Below are 26517 nucleotides of genomic sequence, written 5' to 3' on the forward strand. Positions count from 1 at the left end.
TTTATGAAATACAATTTTATTTTAGGGAAATACTTGGAGATGTCAGCATCGTGATAGTTCTACGAATGTCCAAGCGAGCAAGAAATACATTTATGACAAAAGAGCGCTGGAATATCGGCCGTCAAAGTTTCAGTATCAACTGTTGATACGGCCGCGTGTGAGTATAGACTTTTTGCCGTAACAACAGTTGATACGGCCGCGTGCAAAAGATTAAACATTTGGGCAATTCAATTAGAACATCTTTGTTTCGAATTGCGATTTTGGCGGTCATGTGATCTAGTTGCCAGTCTGATCTCTTCCCTGCTCTAATGTCGCCTCATCTGACCTCTCAAAAAGTGTATTTTTCGTCATCCAGGACATTTCACTCGCTAGCACTTTTGAAATTTCAGTAGCTCAGTGTGACCGTCTAATAGCAGGTAGAATAATGGTGAGTGATCATACTTACATACATACATAATAAGGTACAACAGCATCGAAATCCGCTCTGTGTGACCTTGGTTTTTATACAGCTTGACAAGAAATGTAAAAATTTAATGAAGTGGAACAATTTTATTTAATTTCTATGGCAACCCTGAATAACAGCGATTTTGGAACAGCATTAGTCTAGTAAATAGTTGACTTCTTTGTTTTACACTTGATTTATGCTTTATCAATGTTTTTTTTCCTTGCAAAGGCGTCTTTTTACATATTTTTTGTTTTATTTTTAGTTTTGATGGGAATTAACTTCTAAAAAGAATATTAGAAGAATTTCTGTTTTCTTTTTTTTTCAATTTTTTTACCTTTACCGCTTCAGATAAACACAAATCTATCAAAATCAATTTTTCCCGAGACTTTCCTTTTTTTTCAACCATGGTTGAACATTTAAAATATGAAATTTTTTTTTCAAAATCCACAGTCGTAACATTTGGGATAGACCAAAATATGCTCTGCGATCTGCCGATTTCTTACTTATTATAACCTTAGCTTCATTCTCCTTAACCCCTTCAGTAATCATTTCAAAATTAAAAATGGAAAAAAAACACCTTTTTTTTATCTATGAATTTATTTACTCAAAATATATATCCTCATATAAAAGCCATTATATAAACCCAAAATGGGACTGAATATTGATGTTGTGGTGCATAGTGTGAAAAAATAATTAAAAATTTTCTTTAGTATGAATTCCGAATTCTGGCACATAATAGCCGCCCGAGTATACTCGGGCGTGGTCCTTAAGAGTTTAATAGCAGAGACTTTATAAACTTAACAATACTAAAAATCTTATATTCTTCTTAGTTCGAAGTCAAGTTGAATATAATTATTCTATCTTGTTCCCTCACTTTAAAATCCACTTTGATTCCATTAAAAAAATTCATCATAAATTTCTAAGATATATTAATTTTTAACTTGTTCTACCAATAGAAATTATAAATTACAACCACTCAATGAAAGAATTAAATTAAAACTCTCTTTATTGAGCCTATCAACATACTAACTAGAACTACCCAATATAAAATTCTTTTTAATTAGTACAAAGATGTCAGGACTGAGTCATTTAGACACTCACTTGTACCTAGATTTCATGCAGTTGGCAATAATTTAAGTATTCTTGCAAATATCAAAGAAATAATAAATAATGCATAATTTTTCATAATATTTATTTTTTATTTATATTTTTACTCCATAACCTAATAAACGTAATTATATCGACATATTTATAATGTTGTGGGCATTGCTTCATCGATCGACTTGCATTCGATGTTCTGTTGACGAAACATTCTTCAATATATTTTGTACACAGAAGAGTTTCCAACCCTCAGGTCGCATAGCAATGAAGCACCTCTTTTTGAGGGACCGCTTGGAAACCTGAAAAGTGCATTTATATCACAAACATGTTATACTAATACATATACCTATGAAAACGGAAGGTGCTAAACAAAGCAAACCGTAATGCAACTTGGGTAGGAACTTTCAGCAACAGTTAGTAGTTGAAATAGTGGTTTCCTAATATTCCATTCTTATATAAAGAAAAGAAAATGATTTTCTTCGTCAAACTTAACTTTTTTCACTGTCTTAAATATTAATTGCTTGTGTAATAAATCATTGAATGGTGATTAATTAATATTTATGTGAATATAAATATAAAGGTGTTGTAATAAATATTATCATTGACAAATTGTTTATATGTATAAAACAATTATTAGAACGGTCTCCCTGTATAAAACAATTATTAAAACAATTATTAGAACGGTCTTGGCCTATGGATGTGAGGCGGGAACACTGACAGCATCTGCGGAACGGCTGGACACCTTCGAAAGAAAGGTACTTGGAAGAATCTTAGGAGCGGTGCGAGAGGGAGAGGCATGGAGAATCCGCCACAATAAGGAGCTATATGACATCTACCAAGCTCCCAGACTCTCTACTCATTTACGGCTCCAAAGACTAAGATGGGCCGGACATGTGCACCGAATGCCAAGCACACGTGTACCAAAGAAGGTTCTAACAGGACACCCGGGAGGCAAACGAAAGGCGGGCAGACCTAGGCTGAGATGGGAGGACGATGTCAGGAAAGACGCCAGAGGACTACTCCATGTTGCAGATTGGAAGACGACGGCCGAGGACAGAGGGCGGTGGAGTCTCATGTTAAAGGAGGCCAAGGCTCGAAATGGGCTGTAGCGCCATTGAAGAAGAGAAGACATAATTGTTTATTGTTTATTTACATTGTATCTTTTTTAAGTTAGAATTTTAAAGGTTAATAATTTTACAAAATAATAAAAATAACAGATATACAGAAAATAACAAAGATTTTATATTAAGAGAACAATATTGTTTCATTAACATTCTGACAAATTGGGTACCTACAAGGTACCTATTAATCTAATTCCAGCCAATTCATTACAGTATAATGTAGTTAACATGTAGGGTAAGCATGTAGGGTAAACATGTAGGGTAAACATGTAGGGTGACCATGATATACATTAATATTTAATTGCAAAAAAAATATAATAAAACAATCCTTTTAAAAAGTAGAGAAGAAAGAAAGAAAGAAAAATCATCATAAAAGGAAAAGGATGAAAAAATATACATATCCAACATATTATACCATATTATGATTATTTAAGAATCTGTTGGTTTTCCCAAATAAACAAAATAAACAAAACAATAAAAATTAAAAACGAAAATATATTAACCCCTGGTCGTACCGCATTTTCGCTGAGCCTCTGTATTTTTATTGTCTAATGCAAATATTTGTATGACGACTAACCATTTAAATGATGAAATATAAAATTTGACCGGGTTTGGTGTCATAAAGAATAAGGTCCTCGGTGAATACAATATTAACTTGCAACATATTTAATTGACAGTAATGGTTTCCTAAACTTTCACTTACCTTTGAAGTGATAATCATTGGCTGGACACTTACGAAGCTTAGATAATAAATGGTTTATTTACTAAACATTGATAGTAAATGGTTTATGTAATAAACTTTATATTGTTTTTAGGCTAATATTTTATAATTAGCCGACTGACAGTTCAAAAGAAATGGACTATCAAACATGGTGTCACATTATTCTGGACAGATGTTTTAAATTTGATAATGTATTTTTTTTTAAACTACATATGTAGGTGATGAAACTTTTTTATTTTTTTATTAATTTTTATTTAAGGTTATTAACAAAATTATGTGCACTACCCGATTCACTAGACAATATCTTTTCTGAGGCGGGTAGCAGTATAATTACATATATATTGTAGACAAATTAGGACTTTAAAACTAAAACATTTACAACATAAGAAACAGTAAAATTGTCTGTGTAGGTGTAAAAAATAAAAATATATGAAATAATAACACGCTCAATTGCTTCATAAATGATGTACCCAAAATAAATAATAAATACAATGCAAGAAGGAAAGAAAAAATGCAACAAAGAAAAAAGAAAAAAGAGAGAGAGAAAAAAAGTATTCAAAATATGGTAGACACAAAAATTATGTTTATTAACACGGACGGTTTGCAATTATTATAACTATTCTAGTCTCTGTCTAACTTTGCAATGCTAATGAGTACTTTATTTGTTTCTCTCTCCGTATCATTAGGGCACTTTCTCTGTTATTCTATATTCAATGATTCGGGTAATGAATTTGAAACATGCTATAAGCAAGCAACGTGTGAGTAATGTGTTTGGTTCAACTTTAATATCTTCCGCTCACTCTCCTCACCCACTATTATTAAGTAGTTATAGACATAAAAAATTATGCTTTGGTGTTGAATGATTTTTTGACACGGACTGCATACTTAACCGTGTCGAAGCTGCACATTTATTTTTTGCATTAACTCTTATTCCCCAAAAAACTTCATTGATTCCTCTTCATACTCCTCTTCTTCGTCTTCACTGGAACACATATTCTCTCGCTTTTGTTTCACGTACTCATTCCATTCATCCAAAAGCTTTTCATAAGACCAGGCCTGCTCACACATTTTTATTGTTTCCTCTGGATTTAGAGCGAAAATTTCTTGAAGTTTGAAGCATTTGGTCTCTGCCTCCCAATCAGAGGTAATTTCAGATTTTTTGACAAGTTGTTGGTGTATGTCATCCAGATTGCGAGTATTCCAACCAATCGGATACATGGAAACAAATATGTGTTGAGTATCCGCAAACAGCATGTCTCGTAACACTTCTAGCCGGTTGTGATCTTTTAACAGCTTAATCAGAAGCATGAAGTGGAATTGTGTTCCATTGTGTGCCACCAAGCACACTGGTGGTTGAAGGTATTGAAGAAATTTCACTACAGACCGCACTTCATGCCCATTTATTCCTCCGATTTGCAATACATCGTCTTCGTTCACACGACATTCATTTTTTCTTTTAATGATTTCTTCTGGTGTTCTGGCCAACATGCACAGTTTTTGCACTATCGGATATTCGACTTGATCCTTTGTTATGCAAATAAGACCATTACCGTTAGTAGTACCAATTTTCATGAAAACAAAGGTTTTAATGTTATACATGTTTCCACTCATAATATGTATACAATTAATCGCAAGCCACGTAGCTCACTGGTGCAAAGCTAAAATGCAACTAAAATAAATTGGAGAGTGACCCTGAGGGGCCTGAGGCCATCAGTGAATCGTTACTGCATGAGTCTCCAACCTTTGAGTGAAGAGAAATTTACTCTTATGAAATACATATTCATAGTTCGTTTTAAAGTAATAAAACTTACTTAGTCCATTTTTTTTCGTAAAAATAAGGCAAGATAAAATTATCAGGCTATTTATTTTTTGGTTAGCTAATGGAATCATCTATTGAATTAAGTATTCGATCACACACTTGTTCCATAAAAATTAAGATGTTCATTTTTGTTTCTTAAAATAATAATGACATCAAAATCGTTGACCTCCATGAATATTATATTGCATGCAAATGATTCCAACAATTTTTAGTCGATTACTAATTATTCGTCTGATAATTTTAATTAAATATTTTACGAATTGAAATGTTGTAAAAATAATATGTCTAACTGATGTGAGAATTTTTATCTATTCTTTTAACAATTTCAAAATTTCTCAGTTATTTTAATCGATATCATCATTTTAATAGTTTAAATTAGGTAAATTACCTAAATTCTTTTTATCTAAATTACTGCAAATATGGGCATTTTCGTTCAGGATGCGCCAGCCCACCACCTGCGTGGCGTGCCAGATCAGAAGAGGCTGGTTTTGAGACCCTCGATCTCTCCAACTGGTCTCTCGACCCATTGCTTTGCTCCGCAGTGGGAGGGATATATTTATATGTCACTCCTGGACACACTGAAACCTAAATTCCTACCCACTCGTCATACCTTTTCCTTTCCAGATCTTCCTCTCCTTCAAAAGACCTTTCACGCAGCATCCCCAAAGATGACATAGGCCCCGAGGGAAATTATTTTCCTCAGGACTTCTTTTCTGGGGTTAATGTAAAAAAAAAAAAGATTTTTATCATTAGTATTCTTTCCATTTCGTCCAGGAGTTTTGTCGGGATTGTTTTTTGAGTGCCGAAATTCTGGGATTAAATATGAACTCCTCATTGAATAGAATACTAATGGAGGGTAATAACGTGGATTCTTTACTGGACATCTTCAATTAATAAAAATAATGCAATGGATTGTTGCTGGGGCATTTCAGTTATGTACAAAAAAAATATATGTTATGTAATTGTTTATAATTTAATCAATAATTTCTATATTAAAGCCACCAAAAAAGGGAATTAAAAAATGTCACGTAATGGAACTAACAGATTCCATACCCGAAATGTTAAACATGATTTTTTTTAATGTTGCGCTACCTACTTCTTTATCCAACGTTTTGGACAGCGTTACAGATGATGCGGGTTCGATTTTAACTAAGTGCTATTTTCTTTTTTTGCACATTTAGTTGGCGATCCCTGATTTCTTGTTTCTCGTTCCACTTGATAACAAGCTTTGAATACAAATTAATATAGACAGGTCAGAACCTGTTTCGGATATATTTATAAATATGACATTATAACACTGATTGTAACAGTGGTTGTTGTGGTTATTATTTCTTTTTGTTATTGTAAATATTACAGTTGCGCCAATGAAACATAAATGTTCACAGATAGATATGGTTTGAGATTATCAGGGTCAAAAGTATTATAGTGATTTATTTTTGGGGTATTATGCCGTGTTGCACTACCTTCTTCTTTAGCCAACATTTCGGACGGCATTATCCATCTGCCCTGATGATGGACACTGTAATTTTGTCCGAAACGTTGGCTAAAGAAGAAGGTAGTGCAACAAGGCATAATACCCTAAAAATAAATAACTGTAATGTTCATAAATAATTAGTCACCCGAAATATTAATACAAATTGGAAATATATCCCGAGTAAAAATAAATGCCGCCAACGAGAATTGAACCCGTACCTTCTGATGTCCGGTCAGGTGCTCTGTATCCACTGAGCTATGTCGGCTTATTTCCAATCCGCCAAATGATTCAATATGTACCAGTACCTCAATCAACAATTACTGCTTATTATATTTTATATTTATATTTTTATATTTCGGGCGACTAATTATTGCTTATAATTATTTGTTATCCTTTATGCTATGCATAAAACCTTGTTTTATAAACATTAGTTTATAATTAAAAAAAAAAATTATGTAATGTTCATATTCATTTATTTATTGTTTTTAAACATTTACAGAGTATATTAACATGATATAGTTATACAATTTTCATTGGAAGTTGCATGAGACTCAATAATCCAGTTAAAAGTATTCAAATAATGTTTACAATTTTACTTTTGCCGCAATTGGAGCAGTCCGCTCCGGGCGCCAAATTGCCAACACATCGTCCTTGAGATTATTTTTCATAATAAGGATGCTGAAGAAAAGTACAAACCATCTTTGATTAGAGTAATCACCAATCTAGGCTTCTACTGGTTTGACAAGGGGTGCCAGGACCGGCCCTGATAGAGATGCTAAAAAGATAATAAAAACTAATAAAAATAAAGTAATTTACAACAATTGACACTAACATTAAAATACAATATTTACATTAATAATATAAGGAATTAATTTTGTTGCGTCGTGTCTACCACGCACAGTGCTCGTATCGCTGGAAAACGCTGCATCGACAAAATCAGGAATGCAACTCTTCTACCATAACTCAAATACAATTTTCTATTTTTTTTTTATTTTTTTATTTTATTTTATTATTAAATAATTAATCAATTTACAGAGTATAATCAATAATGTTTACAAAGATTTTTTTTTTTAAACTTTTTTTGTTTATCTAATCTATCGATTCCATGTTTTAATATCTTTTTTTTAAATGTGAAAATCTACAAGAGTTTTAACTGCTCCCGACCGTCTGGAGCCGGTGAGACTTTGGCATCCCCAATCGGGGTATTTTAGGTACATTCGCAAAATATCTTATTACTTAAAGCGATTTTTTATATGTTTTTTTTTGGTCAATTTATTCTTCACTGCACAAAGAACCCGCCAAACTTCGAATTTAGTTTGTCGTCAGGTTAAAACATGGAAGTCAGTAGAAATATGTATTTATGTTAGGGTGAGTAAATAACTAACCACGCCGTTTTTCGCCGCAGGGGTAGGCAGAGAGAATTGACTGCCAAATAACTCGGTCTTGGCACACACTCTTTGCCTCATTCACATTCATACTCTTCTATATATATGACATGGCCCGACTCAAATATATGATTCACTAGATCGTGCCATGTCTTCCTCGGGCGTCCCCGACTTCTGCTACCATTCACGTTTGCATCATATATTCTCCTAACACTCCTTTCTTCTCTCATTCTCTCTACATGCCCAAAAGCATGTCCAAGCGTCCCTTTCTTAATCTTACTCATTACGCTTACATCAGCCTTCCACTCTTCGCGGATCTACACATTTCTCACACGATCATACATGGTTTTATCACACATACGCCTCAGGGATCTCTTTTCTACAGCTTTCAGTCTACTTTCATCCTTTCTCTGCCAACTCCAAGCCTTACTTCCATCAGGGTAGGTACCAGCACTCCATTGTGGACTGCTAGCTTCGCTTCTTTGGACATTTTTTTGTTAGCGCCAACTGCGTTCAGTCCTCTATTAATGGAGTTACCTGCATTTACCCTTCTTTCTATATCTCTGTCAGCCTTCTTATCTCTCGTAAACATACTTCCTAAAAACACAAACTCATTCTCATTCACAAGCACAACTATATTGCACACTGCTTGCGTACTCTCTCTTTCGAATGCTTCATTATCGACGTGTCTTCGATTTATAGCTAGAATTCCGTAAAATGTACTCCATAAAAGAATTTATTCGATAGTGTGAGGTTCGTTAATGTTTTGATATCGGCCGGTGTTATCAGTTAAATGTGAAGAAAAAATTCAATGGAAAGGTTTGTCTCTATATCATTTTTTTAATGAATAGAAGCATTGCTTATTTAACTATTTCTTCTTCTTGGTATGAGGGAGGCGAGGTAGTGGGGGTCATAATGGGATGCTGGGGCTGTTCAATGTCCAGCCAGTTAATAGCGTTGGGAGTCACTTGTTTCAGCACAGGATAAGAGATAGGATAGAGGATAAGAGACTGGTGGAGTGCGCATTCTTCTACATCTTACGCCGCATGAACGCGGTACACTGCCCGGTGTCTCCGTGAGGAAGTGTGATTGTAGCAATCATTAATGCCTTCCGTGCTCCATTTGAACGAATCTTACAACAAAGTTCTCTAGTTTGTATGTGTCGATTCACATACTTCAGAATCCTTTTTTATTTTTTTTTAATACGAGACCTCATAAGAGCGCCCCTCTCTGTGTAGTGACAGGGCATCTATCTCGCTATCCGGTTGGGCAGTGTTGTGAGTCGGGTTAACGTATGGGCTGTAGGAAGCAATTTTTTAATGCGGGTCTTGAAGAGGCCCGGATTATATGAAGGTGGAAAACAGATCATAAATTAGACTGCACCGGATGTGCTTCATAGAGAGAGTCAATTGTTTTTCGTGGATGAAAGGTCCCTGGCAATTTAATTGGGACCACAACAAGATGCTGTTTGTTTTTCATATTCGATGTCCGCCACTGATACACAGATCTGAACTTCTGACGGACTGAAGAAGCAAATCTTGTATTTTTATTTTTTTTATTTATTTTTTTTTTAAAAGAAAGACAAACATTCCCGGGTTACGAATAACCCAACAATGTTTGAAAATCTCCTACTACCACCACAGAAAGCCGAAAATGTTGCTTGTGTTGTGATGGAGGACTTAGCCAGCCGAGGAATCGAACACGCGACGCTCGGGTGAGACCCAAGCACTATGCCCACTCAACCACTGACCGGTATTATCCAAACATTCACATTTGTATATTAAGGGTTGACAAAGCTTATATTACAGCATCTGAAGAATGTGTATGATAGTAAGACTTACCCCAATTCAGAAGGTGCTTTATTATAATCCATATATGTTTTTGATAGATATCAGGGACGGTTTTTCGCTAGAAGTGCTTGGTGTATTGTATGTAAGTTGTTTGGTGTTTTTTTCTCTGGCAGCAGTGACTACAGTACTATTGCGCTTTTTGATTCTCAGATACGTCCTTCGAGTCTGGCATGTCGGACGACTATGCGATCCCACCGGACGCGGTGTCAGCGTGCGAGGCCACCTCCACCTCGCTGTCACTCCCCTCGCTGGCAGCCGGCGCCCGGGGCAGCGTGGCTGCCGCGCAAGACTCCCCGCGCCGCCAGGAACCACTGGAGAAGAGCGGCCACCTCGCCAAGCTGGGCGGCAAACTAAAGACGTGGCGGAAGAGATGGCAAGTACCATTTTACCAATCCCATCGAAACATTACCATGCAAAAGATCACAAAAGAAAATTAAAAATCTTTAATTTTTTGCTCGCATTTTAACCCCCAGCCGGCGGGAAGCATCTATGGTCATTTCATCGCGCTTGCCTCTCACCCTGGAGCTGTCTATAGTGATTTCTAGGATTGAGTTCTCGCTGTATTGCATACAAGCACGATATAGAACCGAAATTCATTTGTCAAAATTCCCCATTCGTATTTCTAGCGAAATCTTTTGAAATAATTATTTTTTTATCCTGGGTAAGGATTTTAAGCACAGGTTTTCCCCTTCAGCTCGTTTCAAATTTTCCGCGTCCGTTCCGCAACAGTCTTGCTCGGCGCACAATAGACGATTACTGCGATATCAGTGGAACCGTGCGCCACCTTTCATTTTGCAACTGTTTTTTAGCAATTGTGAATTTACGAATTTCATTTGACAATCTCATTTCACTAGAGTAAAATTAGATATTTTAAGAAAATTAACAAAACACCTTTTGCATCAAATCCTAGAAAACACTTCCATGGTAGTGAAAGTATGGAACAAACTTACACAATATGTCATTGATACTACAAATATAAATCAATTTAAAACTGGATTGGATTCCTATTTATTTATTTACTTAAGGAACATAACATAACTATCTTAATACTAATATAATATTCAGAAGATGATGACAAAAAACAGACCAATTTATTATTAATGATCACAGATAGGTAGATTTAGAAATATAAAACTAAGTACTTATGAATGTAAACTAAAATATAAAACAGCATAAATAATAGAAAATAAATCTATCTGTAGAGAAGAAAGGATTAACTTATGTTTTAATTTTAATTATCTCAATTATTTTAGAACTTATTGTGAAATTAGATATAAGTGCATGGGCAGAATACTGCTTGCTCATTAAATAATAATAATAATAAAACTTGATAAATTTCCTGATGATGTACAAATCCATTATTGTTATCATCATGTTAATCATCGTTAACTATAATTATGTCAGAGAATTTTTGTCAGCCAACCTGTAGAAAATTAAATTATTTGTGAGACTTTTATTATTATTATTATTATGTAATGAGCAGGCAGCATTCTGCTGATGCGCTCATATCTGATTTCACAACAAGTTTGACAGTAATTGAGTTGTTTTATGTTTGAATTAAGTCCTTTCTTCTCTCCAAATGTGAATCCAATAGAGCTTTGAATTGATTTATATTTGTTGCATCAATGACATGTTGTGGGAGTTTGTTCCAAGCATCCACTACTCTATTTGCAAGGAAGTGTTTTCTAGGATTAGATGCAAAAGGCGTTTTGGTAATTTTTTTTGAGTGTCCACGGAGATTTATATTTTTATTAGTAGTGAAGATTTCTTGGATGCTAGGGCAACTGTAATGTCCAGATAAAATTTTGAAAGTCTCGATCAAGTCACCCCTTTCTCTTCTTTCTTGTAAGGTTGGTAATCTTAGTTCCTTGAGTCTATCTTCGTATCGTAGATCTTTCAGAGCTCTTGGTATTTTTGTGAAATGTCTCTGTACTCTCTCTAACAGATTTATATCCTTTGCGAAGTAAGGACTCCATATTTGGAAAGCATATTCCAGGAGAGGTCGCACATATGTTTTATATATTTTTAACATCATGTCCGGTGTTAGGTCAAGGAAGGTTTTCCTGATAGATATGTTAGTGAATTTGCTCTTTTCACAATTCCAGCGATGTGTGGTTCCCATTTCAAGTCCTGTGATATGGTAACTCCTAAGTCTTGTTGTAATGTCACTGCTTTTAGAGGTGTTCCATTAAGTTTGTAGGCAAGTGTAGGGTTAGTTTTTCCAACATGTAGGACAGTGCATTTTTCGACATTGAGTTTTAGAAGCCAATCATTTGTCCATTGATATATTTCGTTTAAATCGTTTTGCAGTTGGTTGTGATGTGTGTGTGGGTTGGCAAAGAATTTGGTATCATCTGCAAAGCAGCTGGAGTCTGATTTTATTATAGTATGCAGGTCCGTGATGTACAAAATAAACAGAACTGGACTGAGAACTGATCCTTGAGGGACACCACTGGTCACATTTCGCTCGGATGACAGTTGGTTGCCAATTCGAACTTGTAATTTTCTCTCAGTGAGGAAGGATTTGATCCATTCGAGAAGTTGTCCTCTTATGCCTAGGAATTTAAGTTTAGCCAACAGTCTATTGGTTGGAACAGTATCGAAGGCTTTCTCGAAGTCGAGATAAATTACGTCAGTGGGAATCCGTTTGTCCCACTCGTTTGTCCAGTAATCTATGTTAAGAATGAGATTGGTAATCGTGGATCTTTTTGGCACAAATCCATGTTGTTTGTTTGAGATTATGTCAAGTTTGATCAGGAATGAGCGTATCTCGTCCACTATTATTCTTTCCATGGTTTTGCAGATAATACTAGTCAAGCTTATAGGTCTGTAATTTGCTGGTTTGAGTTTATCACCTTTTTTGTAGATGGGTGTTATTATAGCTCTCTTCCAATCTTTAGGGAGTTTCCCATCTAAGAAGGATTGTTGCATGACCAGAGCTATGGGATGACTGAGAGTTGCTGAACACTTTTTGAGAACAATAGCAGGAATATTATCAGGGCCAGTAGCGCTATCTTCTCGCAACCCCTTCAAAATATTCTCAACTACTGATGGAGTGAATTCTATTTCGCATAGTGAACTATCTACATACAATTCTTGACTAATAGTTGGTATACTGGTGTCTGGTTCATTGACATAGGTTTTTTCAAATTGTGTTGCAAGGATGTTCGCTATGTCTATCTCGCTGGTAACTGTTTCGTTAGAGAAGTTATATAGTATGGTTGGAGTAGACACTTTTGAGGCAATCTGTTTCCTTATATAACTGTAAAATGGTTTCTGTCCGCTTTCAATCAATTTTTGCTCAAAGTTTTTTCTGGTATTTCTTAGTTGTGACAAAAGGTAGTTATTTTTCAGTTTATATTCTCTGTAATACTCATTTTCAATCTCATTTACATTCCTCATGTGTTTTCTGGATAATCTATAACCATCCCAGGCTTTCTTTTTCTCTTTAATCAATGCTAGTATGTGTTTGTCGATCCAAGGTTTGTTCTTATTGTGGTTTTTATTGCCTTTGAATAGTGGTATTTTTGACACAATCTTCTCTTCAAACATGTTTGTAAAAAATTTCCACTTTTCTTCAGTTGTAGTGGTTTCCACGAGAGACCACATTATATCATGAGTGATTAAGGTTTCATTTATTTTATCATAATCTGCTATGTGATAGTTGGGTCTCGGGTTCTTGCCTCTCGGGCCAGAGGATCCGTTGTTATGGCTGGTACTTACTTGTAGAGTTGACAACAAACATATATGGTCACTTTTGCCTATAGGTGATAGATATTTTATATCAGTAATGAGATGTTCATCATTGCACAGGACTAAGTCCAATAGAGATGGGGTTTCTGATTAATTTGTTCATATAGGACCACAGCGATGTGCGGTCAATTGAAGCAACAGCATTTTTTCATTGCCGCCACGCGCTGCAGAAGCGAAATTTAATGGCCGCCGCGGTTTCTAAACGTATAAAAAAATCCTTCAAAAGCTGCGCAATTTTTTTATAGTAATTCTGATAATTACAAAGTTTTAGAGAAAGTTTGCCAATGAGAGATAGACATTCTTTATTTATTGTTATTGTGTTTAATTTGTAGAACTCCATCTAGTTTTATTATAATTTAAAATAAATCAAATTTAACAATATTGTAATTAGGTTCTGCACTTTTGATTTTTATTACTGTGGCAGCTGTTTCAGTTTTCAAAGCCTTTTCCAAACTTTGTTTAGGCCACTTGGAGATGACTTATTTACATGGATTTATTAACGCTTACCCTGATTTTTATTTGTATGCAGTATAAAATGTTAAATTCATGTTTTCGTAAAAACCAATTTACTTACAGCAACTTCTTGCGTTCTTTCTGGATCTCCATATATTTTTTATTTCATATTTAATATTTTCCATATATACTCATTTGTACAACATTATGCACGAATGAAATAAATAAATTTTATTATTCCGTGCAAGTTTGTCGTGATGAAAAACCTTTTGGGCTGTTTTTTTTGTTATGATATATATGAGTGATGTGAACTGAAATATTCACATTTTTCCATAATGCGAATTTAGACATTTCCACTAGAACTTTTTGAACACTTGAATTATTATTCTCAAATGTGGTTTCAAAATAATGAGTTAAAACGAATAATGACGCCCTCCGTGATTGAGTAGTTATGATCCTTGACTTCAAATCCGGGGGTAGCGGGATCAAAATCTTGTTTGATTTTTGTTAAAAACTTTTTAAAATGTACATACTTTTTGTTATTTATTTTACTAAAGTATTTCATATAACTACCGACGGAACAATAATTACATAAATGCATTTAGAGTCGCTCGGTGCCGCGGCCGCTTGTATTACATTGATTTAAAATTTCCCGGTGAAAGAAGACGCCACGAGAATGTCACGATATTCTAATCGATCACCGCACTATCCCCCTGTATGAGCTAAACTTTTAGTATTGTAAGAACCTTGTCCAGAGCCAATAATAATCTGGATTTTCAAAATTGCAGGTTCGTCTTGAAAAACGGGACTCTTTCCTATTGGAAATCGCAGTCGGAGGTGACTCGGAAACCACAAGGTCAGATCGGTTTGGGAGAGGCCTGCAAAATATCGAGGAACGAGGGAGCAGCCACCTTCGAAATATACACCGGCTCCCGCACTTATTACCTCACCGCAGATAGCATTGCCACCATGGAGGATTGGATCAGAGTCCTACAGGTTACTTATCATTGGATACTTTATCTTATTTATTTATTTATTTATTTACGCCCTAATGGGCTTTTACAAAAGTAGTTAACAATTAATACAGTTGTGTTACATGGTTTACAGTAAATTATGATTTTTGATTAAATTAAGGTAAATTAAAATTGATAGTGTGGATTACGGAAAGCTAAATATGTATTAAGGAACATATACATATAAAAACAAAAGTGTATTCACTACGGAGTTGTGAATTCATACATCTCAGTAAAATGATTAAAAAGATTTCGTTTTATAACTAATACGGAATCTTTAAGCATGTCTACAATATTCCCAAATGTATTGCCAAAATGATGTAGTCTATTTATAGGTGTATGAGCTTCATAGTTGGTTTTAAAATTATCCCAGAAAAATGTAGCACTTTGCCTCGTATTTCTAGTCGGTACGTAAAATTTTATTTTGGCGAGAATTTCAGGGTTGTCAATGGAATTATTAATAATTTTATTTAAAAGTACAAGGTCAGAGATGATCCGCCTATCTGATAGCGTTATTAAGTTAAGTTGTTTCATCAAAAGAACATAGTTAATATTTTGAATTGGAATATTCAGTTTAAAGTTAATAAATCTTAGAAATTTGTGCTGTACCCTTTCAATATTGTCAGAATGCGTTTTATACAATGGGGACCAAATAGGCGAATTATACTCTAATTGATGAAATTCTCGTGAAATGATAAATGATAGTGAAAACTCAGTCTCCGCTGCGTAGTTTAGAAGAACTAAACATACAAACAGACAGACATGGATAGCGATTTTGTTTTTTACTATTTATAGATATAAAGTTTGATGTACATTTGTATTTCTCCAAAATGTCAGTGAAAAAAAAGACTGCATTAAAGCTTGGTTCGCCGTTCTACTGCCAGAGTGCATTAGGGCCACTTTCACCACTGGCGGTAAAATGAAAAACTTTTCACCCTGTCGGTAAAAAGGAGGACTATTATTCTAAACTAATCCTTCCAAAACGCCAAGCAACGCCTGGTATACCACAGCTCTTTATTTTATTCATTTTGTAATCATTTTTATTTTGTACATCACATTCTGACTTTGAAGCGTATACTTATATCTGGTAGTACAGTATTGGAGTTTAGGATTACAGGGGCCTATCTACAAAAACATAGTTTTGAGATAAATGCAAATAAAGATTGGAATGCTCATAAGCCCAACTGTATGCCCAACTGATATGCCCAACTGATATGCCCAACTGATATGCCCAACTGTATCTCTTAAACGACTGCACGTACGAGATAGAGCTTTGTGTCGCTAATAAATATGATTATGGAATTACCGAAACCAAGCTTAACTCATAACACCAGTTTTTGTAGTTAAGCCCCTGTGATCCTAAGCTCCCGTGTCGGTACCTACCTAACATGTAGGAAAATAATTTTAGTGTTCTGAAAAAAGGTATCTACTAACATTCTGGCAATTAATTAATTTAGTATCCAAAAGTGGTGCCTAACATTCTGAAAATTAATATTAGTATTTAGAAGTATGGTACCTAACATTCTGGAAATTATATTTTAGTATCCAGAAGTAACCTAACACTCTGGCAATTCATTTTGGTGTACAGAAGTATGGCATCTAACTTTCTGCCAATTAATTTTAGTTTCCAATACAAAGAGTACTTTAAAAAATGACAACTCACAAAATCGAACTTGACTGTACAATGTAAAGAAAGAGGAACAATATCTTCACCCAGCATTGCAGTTCAGTAGTAAAGTAGGGGCTGTAGGAAGAGATTTATTAATGCGGGTCTTGAAAAGTCCCGTATTATATGAAGGAGATTATGTAGACGATACTCTCAGTATCACCTTGGTGTAAGACCACCACTCAGAATCGAATCGTTGCTTGAAAAGCCTTTTTTGAGTCGACTTAAAGAGCTGGCTTATGAGTGGTTAGAAGTTTATCCGGATTAGATAGAGATCCTGGGTTCGATTCCCAGTTGCGTCAGTTACCTTTTTATTTTCTGTGTCTTGTTCTGTTTCGTATTTCATTTTGATTTATTAGTATTACCTTATTCTTGAATGATTAAATATTTGTATTTTTTTTTTTACAGAATGTTCAACGCCGTAACGCCACCAAACTGCTCTTGAGTAAGGAAGACAACAAGCCTACTATTCAGGGTTGGCTTACAAAGGTGAAAAATGGCCACGCCAAGAAGAGCTGGTGCGTTCTCATTGGAAAAATGTTCCTGTACTTCAAATCATCAGCAGACAGTGTAAGTAACAGGCTCCATTGATAAACCTATAGATGTGTGTTGTAAGTGTCTCATGTGGGTGGAGGTTGATTGAGTAACTTTTTCTAATATGATAATTTCTTCTAACAAATGTATTTGGCTTTCTAGAGGCTTTGGAGTCAAATAGTCTTATAATAGCTTTTGATATTAGTCACCAATTCATAATATCACAAATTTTTTATACCGGTCCTACTTGAATGGCAGGGAAAGGCATTGCCGTCTGATAATTTTATATTAACCTCTTTGTTAGGGCCCAAACTATATATTATGTATATCTATTTAAAAAATGTGAACCAAGTCTTCCCCATCTTCAACTTCTTGTCTTTTGTTTGGAAGATTTTTTTTTTATTTTTATATTAACTCCACACAGGAGGCCCTGAAGAAAATAATTTCCCTCAGGGCCTACGTCATCTTTGGGGATGCTGTGTGGAGGGTCTTTTTGTGGAGAGGAAGGAGTGAACATGGGTCTTGAAGAGTCCCATGTTGTAGGAGGGAGGAAACACAGAGGCCGGCAGTTCGTTCCACAGCCGAGCTGTTGAACTTAAGAACGAATCGTAGAAGCGACCCGTTCTCATGTGACAAATGTCAACCGTGTACAAATGTTGGGCGCGCGTTTGGCGCGTATCCCGACTATGCACCGGTGTCGAAGGGATCAATGACGCTAGTTCCTCAGAGCATCTTCCATTGTAATACCGATAGAACAAGGACAGCATACCTACCTGACGCCTGTGCTCTAAAGATTGCAGTCCGTTTGTTAAGATTGGGGAATCTATCAAACGGACCGCCTGTTTTTGCACAGAGTCAAGGGTTAAGAATATTTTATCAAAAGGATTCCGTGACGTCTTAGACCCTGCTTTTCACATTTTGAAGTATGGCAGTGAGGCATGGAACTGGCAGAAAAAGGATTAAAGCAGACTGAATGCTTTAGAAATTAAATACCTGAGGCGTACATGTGGTAAAATCATGTATGACCGTGTGAAAAATGTGGAGATTGTAAAAGAATGCGAAGCTGTTATAAGAATATTAAGTAAGATTAAGAAAGGAACTCTTAGATGATTTGGGTATATGGAACGGATGAACTAAGAAAGGAGTATAAGGAGAATATATAACGCAAGTGTAAATGGTAGAAGACATGGCATAATCAAGAATTAGTGATCACTTAGACAATTGATCCAAGTTCTTGAGTTGGATCATGTCAAAAGTCAGAATAACAGAATGCATGAGATAATATATGAATGTGAATGAAGCAAGGAGTTTATGCCAAGTCCGAGTTGATTGGCAGTCCATCCTGCAGGTAAACAGCATGTTAGTTAGTTGCTAAAGTTTTCCTCTGTGCTCTGCCGATTCCAGAATCCCGCCGGCCAAATCAACATGAGAGACGCGCGTGTGGAGGACGTAGAGCATGTATCGGACTCGGACTCGGAGGAGAGGAACGACGAGACGCAGACGCACCTCACCATCGCTATTTATCCCCAGCACCAGGTATTAACTACTACAGAAATACAATTTGCGTCACTGCAAACACTTTCGTAACCACACTATTCTGTAAAACTCGTTTCATAACCGCACTATTCTGTACGTCATTTCCATGACAAAACTGAGGCGAAATAACATGTCATCGATGCTACAAATACAGAGAAAAGAAAAGATTAACTTTTTTGTTTTAAAGTAACTCAAGTTACTATTAAACTTATTGTGAAATTAGATATGAGCGCATCAGTGGAATGCTGCCTGCTCATTAACTAATAATAATAAAACAGAACAGAGACAAAAAAGAACAGTGATAAATGGAACAGCCTCAAAATGTGAATAAAAATAACAAAGTGCAAACCTAATCTATTATTTTGTCACATTCTGTTTAGTCAATTTTCTGTTTTATCCAATTACCCTGTGTGATGTTCTGGGTGCGGAGTCTTTCTTATATTAACTCAGGACTTTTAATGAAGCTCAAGGCTCGTTATATTATTAAAAACTCTCAAGGTTCGTTACAGATTTATTACGATAATGATTGCTATAACCGAGCTTGTACAATAGAGGATGATAACGTCTGTTCGCTAGTGGGGTTATTTCTCGTCTAGCGGAGAGCCAAGCTATACTGGCCATCTCCGTAAAACGATCGGAAATGCTCGGCGTTCCCGAGCAGTTCTGAACGCTTGGACAGTGTTACCATACACTACATCTTCCCCCCTTCAATCGAACGTTACCAGTACAATGACACATATACATTTACAATTTTAGACTCTATACATTTACATGTTTACAATTATTTTCTTAAATATAAATATTCCATTATTACACACTATTTTATTTACACTATTCACATAAGACCATTTGTATCTTTCTTGGGAAGGATTCATCTCGGTCGAAGTCTTCTCGACCATTGTTCCGGATGTACAACCTCTGTACTGGGTACTGGTTCCGAAAGTACCCCCGAAGTACTGGGCATCGGTTCGGCGCCATCCAGCATCGCTTCCTCATTACTTCCTCGTTACCATACACTACACCCTGTAACAGTTATTCAACTCTAACCAAGTGTGCACAGCTAACTATACATTACAATCTTCCACCAAATATGTACTGCGATCATCTCAAATATTATAATTTTTCAATTTTCCCAATTATTGTAGTGTTGTTGTATACCTTTAGTGTAATTATTAGCATAGAAAAATTTCTTAATTTTTAAATAAATGAAGTGATGTGTAGATATTATTTTTGTTTATTATATTGCGTTCGAGTTAAATGTTTAAATGCTAAATGTTACGCGTTACAACGGTTTAAGGTTGCTTACAGGCTATTTGTTTTTTTTTAACAATATTACCCATCTCAGTTGAGAAATTTATTCTCATGGATGAATAGTGTCATTACAGTTAAGTTGTATGTTTATGTCTGGTTTTTAAATTTTTTTTTATTATTTATTTGCCCGGATTTTGTTATGGCACTCTGAGGTTCTAGTAATAAGGAACTCCAGTTAAAAATATTATGTCTTTAAAATGTATACTCGTATCTAGATTAAATTAGTTTTATTACATTTAATTATAATTAATTGTTATTTAAAAATGAATAAAACACCATCACATCAAAACGTCTTGTTTGGTTGATGTTGTTGGATTGGCGGCTTCTGACGTCACGATACACAAAATGACAGAATTCATTCTGGTTTTTATGTGTCAGTTTTGTTTTGATATTAAATCGGTACGTATCTTTATAGTTTTGGCGTAATTGTATCTTCATTTTGGGCGACTTTAAGCTCTATGATACATATAAAAAAACTTTTATTAATGACGGAAGTAGGATATAATCATGGGCAAATCAACAACCAACCATCGAAATTATATATTAATAAATTATATTCATAAACAATGTATTAAAAAAATATTATTATATTCTTGGAGTTTAAGTTTCTAAATAGTTGTAAAGTTTTATTTTTTTATATACTTATGAATATAATATAAAGTTATGTACGGTAAACCTAATTTTTTATCCGACATTTGAAATCATAACCTCAAAAATGCAGGACATTTAATTACATGGAAAAATTGAATTAAGAGCAGTAATGGATGTATTTTTACGCTTTGGTTCAATGCAATAACACGTGATGCCGATATTTTACAATGTGTTCTCAATTAAAAGCAGTTTAATTTAAGATTTAAAAAGTCTCGGTGCTGTCGTTCAAAATCCATTACTGTACTGACTGTCGAATGACAAAATTCGGGCACATCATACCCGACATGCCGTAGATTTGGTGTGTTTTGGCCGGCCTTGAAAAATTACGATGAAAACTAAAACTTTTTTTATATATACCGGTATTTTAGTTAGAAGGTCAATATTTATTTTTAAATGGCCTGGAGTTTCTTATTACATTGTATTGTTTTATTTTTTTTCTTTTGTAATGTGACTTATAAATAATAGCATCATATCATAATATGTATTTTATAAATTTGCAGGGTCCCACATATTTATTATTCAGCAACAAAGCAGAGAAGGATGCCTGGCTGTATAACCTCACGGTGGTCAGTGGTGGAGGCTTAAGCCAGGGGACACACTACGAGCAACTTGTGCAGAAACTCATGGAAACTGATGGAGATCCAAGTTAGTTAATGTACATTATTCTGATACTGATAAATTATTGAAAAAACACTGCGGACCACTTTTCTTAAAAAAAATGTTTGCATGAACACAATTTAAGAAACTGGTTTCGTACCTAAAACAAAACTAAAAAAAAAAAATCCCCTACAACCCCATCCCATACGAAAGGCAAAAAACCTCCTTTACCTTATGCGGCTTAAAAATAGGTAAGCTTGACTTATCTAAAAAGGTTGTGCATCACTGAAGTAGACACATCGCATAATCATTGAGCATTGTAATTGTCCCTCATTAGAAAACGTTAACCATATAACGTATCTAGGTCTAAAAATAGATGGAAATTTAAAATGGACCAATCACATTAGCTATTTAGATAATAAAATTAAAAAACTAAGTTATTTTTTCAAAACTATCAGAAATGTGCTCATTAAAAAAAACTTAATCAAAATCTTCATGGCTCTCTGCCAATCACTTTTAGAATACGGTATTATCGGATGGGGCAGTGCAAACAAAAATATACTAAATCCACTAATTAAAACTCAAAAAGCCATAATGAAAATTATACTGAAAGTTCCTGTAAGAACTAGCACTGAAGAAATCTTCACTAATCTTAACATCATGTCAATTAAACAACTATATTCTAAAACTATACTCATTTACATTCATAAGTACAAAACCCAAGAAATAACAACAAACACATACAATAGAAACACTAGATCTCATGGTCAAAAACATATCCAACAAATAACTACTAATACAACTTTTGGGCAAAAAGGCTTTTTATATCATAGTATTAAACTCTATAATAAAATACCACTCACACTCAAAAACCTCAACACTTTAACATTTAAATCTCACATAAAAAGCTGGATACTTAACATAGGGAGATCTGAAATAGAAAATTTACTGAGATCAAACACAGACTAAAACAGAATCAACTGAACTATACCAAAAAACAGTATCTTACTTATTTTAAAATTACTTAAAAATATATATATATACTACATTATACTTTGTTGTAATATTAACCCTAGAATACTAAACATATTTTTTAGCCCATTAATGCTAAACTTCGCCTGTGAGGCGACTTTTATAAAAAAAAACCATATTTTACTTAAAAAAAATACAACATATTAAAACAAAAACAAAAACACTTTTATTACATATTGGGTAACAAAAAAAAAATAACACAATTCATTTTTTAAATACATTAAATATATTAAAAGCTTATTTTAAGATCATATATTTTGTTTCGTGGTATACAGAGATCTTTTACAAAAAAAAAAAAATCAAAATAATTCACAATTGGAAATAAAAAAAAAACTTCTGGGTCTTATAGACCTGAGATGTACTAAGTCTATAAAAATATATTTCACAGCTTACAACTTAAAAATATTCATTGAGACCAAAATAAAGTTTCGGTTTTTTCCACCTACTTTTTTTTGTCGCATTTGCAACAGTTTGGAGACCGGTGTTTTAAGCAGTATGTTAACTTGCATTTTGCGCAGAAATAAATACTCATACGCCTCAATTTCGGGGGGCAGAAGTCACACATTGATCTTTTTCCCTTTTTTATGCATGGTTCATCTGAATCAGTGTCAGTATTATGACCAACCACGTCATGAATTGCAGAACGGACTCTTTTCTGCATACGTGGCCTTTCTTCCAAACGGATGGCGCACCAGTCGCTGCATAGGTTCTTGCTTAATATCTTGAGAAATTCTCTTCTTGACATTGGCTTTATTTTCAAAGCTTCGCAATTGGATACATAAATTACAAAGCTATTGAGTAGAGCCATATTCAACATTCCATAGAACATGCAAAGTGGCCAACGCCTAGTTTTACGGCTACAGCTTGAGTGACCACACATCTGGTCAAAAGTATCCACAGCACCTTTTGTTTCGTTATAAGAATGAATTATTGTCGGCTTACCGGAAACGGAGTCAACAGAAGGCTTGTCGTGCATCGTAGAGAGCAAAAGAACGGTCTTTTGAGGTTTTGGCTTGTAGCTAACAAGAGTGAGCTTTTCGTGGAATCCAAAAAGAGATGTCCCAACAGGGCGTGATGAATTATGTTTGAACTCTGGTGGAATTTCTTGCTTATTATTTCGAATTGTTCCAATAAGAGTAAGGTTGTATGGTGGTCGAAGCAATTGCTCAGCTAGCGGTATAGAAGTAAACCAGTTATCGGCAGTTAAATTACGATTTGTGCCATGTATAGTCTTTGTAAGCAGCTTACAATAGTAAGAGCCTAATGGTTCGTTTATAGCTGTACCGAGGTTTTTTCCCAAATACGGTGAGGCATCAAACATATATTTTGATCTAACATCGCACACTAAAACAATCTTTATTCCGTATTTGGCCGGCTTATTAGGAATATACATACGGAATGGACATCGTCCCCTGAATGCCAAAAGTTGTTCATCTATTGTCACGTATGAGCTTGGTTTATACAGATCTCTACATTGCTTGATAAAAATTTCCCAAATATTTCGGATAGGCGCAAACTTATCAGTTTTTTTTCTGTCGTCTCGAGTGTTACGATCATCGAAACGCAGACACTTTACAAGGAACTCAAACCGTTCACAGCTCATTGCAGCTAAATTTTGGGATCCACAAATCGTAGGATCAAACAGCTCATTTGTTGTCAAGTGATTATTTTTCAACGCTCCGCTCAAGATAAATATGCCAAGAAGCGCACGAAGCTCTTCTATTCTGACCTGTGATGTAGTAGTATTCTGAATTTTATACTTGGTAGCTGTTTGTATAATATATTCATTAGTCCGCAAAAGTACTTCGTCCATCAACTCCGAAGTAAAAAACAGTTCAAAACATTTCATGGGATCAACAATGCCCTTGGCGCCTTCTTTTGGGCCTGGCACAATATGGACTATGTTTCTCGAAGGAGTTCTGTTCGATTTTTGTTGTGACGAAGAAGGTTCTGAGGACCAAATATATTTGTTCTTTCCCCTCATAATCGATGCCGATGGCGTAATTATCCGATTCTCACAAGCCGGCTGCTCCCTATTTTGCGCCGTGGCTAAAGCTTCCTGAACATGAGTCGGTGTGGATTGTACATCGACATGAATTTGATTTGATACATGAATATTCTGCAAGTCATCGTCTAACTCAGTGACGTAATTGGGGTCATCCACACTGTCATCTGAATCAAAATCCGCTCCTAAATCGTCGTCCTCTTCACTTCCATCTACCGATATTTCCTCCAGCCATTTAAGTAGCTGCGCTTCAGACGTTGCCATTTCATAAAACTATAAAAATTATACTCAAACTTTAATTTTTAGCAAAAAATCAAAAAAAAAACCACAAACATATATGTACAAAAAAATTACCTTTAATGCTAAACTTCGCCTCACAGGCGCCACACGTGTCTGTATCTCAACAACGCAGCCGAGCAAATCCAAAAAACGTCTGTGCGCTAGCTCGTACAACACTCAACTGAGTTGGCGCGAGCGCATGCTTTGATACGAGTGAGCGATCAGGAGATATCACTCCAAAAAAAAATTGCTTCGCCTCACAGGCGATGTTTAGCATTCTAGGGTTAATTTCTTATAATTAAATTATAATATGTAAATGACATCCTCAGCACGGGAGATCCCAGTGAGGATATCATTATATCTATGTGTTGATAAGAAAAGAAGACAATAAATCTTTTTTTTTTTTTTTCTAACTTCCGATTTAGTTGTCCGGGTTAAATCTTCCCCAAAGGAAAAACTTAACCCTTCCACACACTTTTCCACAAATGATCATCTAGTCAATCAACATTATGTAAGTGCATTATATAAGCAAAATAAATACAAAACAATACAAGAACAACACGTCAACTCACCAGAGATCAAATGGGAAAATAATTCACCGACTCCAGATATTTTCATATCAGAGGGTTCGGCTCGGTAGAACTTCTAACAGGGCCTATAAATCCTACTGATCCCTCAACATAAATATTTAAAAAATCTTTTGTTATCCTACATGTATTCAAAATGACCGACTTTTGCATCTTTATATACATGGTGTCCGGAAACTCGTAGTACAAGCGGGAAACTGGTGAATCTACATCACATTTGGAGTCGATTTTGTAGTATAATTTTTTTTGATTTGAGCGTTCGTTTTCGAGTAAATCGAGTCAGAAGTTGATTTTTTTTTTGATCAAATTCTTATAAATTATTACTGAAGATCAAAGTACCCAACTAATTAAAACTATTTAAAAATTTAAAAGTAAAACAAATAATGACGAAAAAATTTGAACCCTGAAATAGCCGAAAAATATATTTTTTTGGTTTTTTTTTTATTTTTATAAAAATGCTCAAATCAAAAAACTTTATGTTTATTTGGGTTCCCCGTGTGGTATACATTCTCCAGTTTCCGTCTTGTACTACGAGTTTCCGGACACCATGTATAAATTTTTTGAAAGATCTAATACGCCTAAATTTTTAATTAGAGAGCTAGGTATAATGCCAGTAGCTGAAATAACGAATGGTAATATTTTTATAGTCTGAGAATGCCAAATTCTTTTTATTTCATTTCCTAAATCTGTGTATTTTCTTATTTTTTCGCTAACAGATTTTTGAATATTACAGGAATTTGGTATAGCGACATCAATGATATAAGTTATTTTTTTAATTTTGTCATGTAAAACTATATCGGGTCTATTATGACTAATCGCTCGGTCTGTTAGTATAGTTTTATCATAATATATTTTATAAAATTCGTTTTCTAAAAATGAATTTGGTTCGTATTCATAATATGGTACTATATTACGGCAGTCAATCAAGTTATGTTTAGTTACCAAATTTTGGTGAATTATTTTTAAAACTTGATTGTGCCTAAATGTATACTCGGACGGTGCTAATATAGAACATCCCGATATAATATGTTCTATAGTTTCCGGAAAAGCCAAACATTTTCTACATAAATCATCAATTTGATTTGTATCTTTGATTATATGCTTTCTATAATTTTTAGTATATTATTTTTAGTATTATTATTATAATTTTAAAATGAATGTTATCTGAATTTGAATGAGATAAG

At 34.7% G+C, this 26517-nt stretch overlaps 1 protein-coding gene across 10 annotated transcripts in view; it reads left to right on the forward strand.

Annotated features, from left to right (window-relative positions):
- The window catches only part of LOC149415420 (uncharacterized protein CG43867), a 766937-nt gene that overhangs the window by 703558 nt on the left and 36862 nt on the right, over window positions 1-26517 (forward strand). For all 10 annotated transcript variants that reach the window (XM_089642596.1, XM_089642600.1, XM_089642599.1 and 7 more), the window contains 5 exons: window positions 10067-10289; window positions 14911-15118; window positions 17210-17371; window positions 18740-18871; window positions 21334-21478. In XM_089642596.1, the coding sequence (XP_089498722.1) occupies window positions 10067-10289; window positions 14911-15118; window positions 17210-17371; window positions 18740-18871; window positions 21334-21478 (870 nt within the window). The remainder of the gene's footprint in view (window positions 1-10066; window positions 10290-14910; window positions 15119-17209; window positions 17372-18739; window positions 18872-21333; window positions 21479-26517) is intronic.

This window comes from Hesperophylax consimilis, chromosome 18, assembly GCF_061612785.1.
Source record: "Hesperophylax consimilis isolate HC1 chromosome 18, BYU_Hcon_1.0, whole genome shotgun sequence".
NCBI lineage: Eukaryota > Metazoa > Arthropoda > Insecta > Trichoptera > Limnephilidae > Hesperophylax > Hesperophylax consimilis.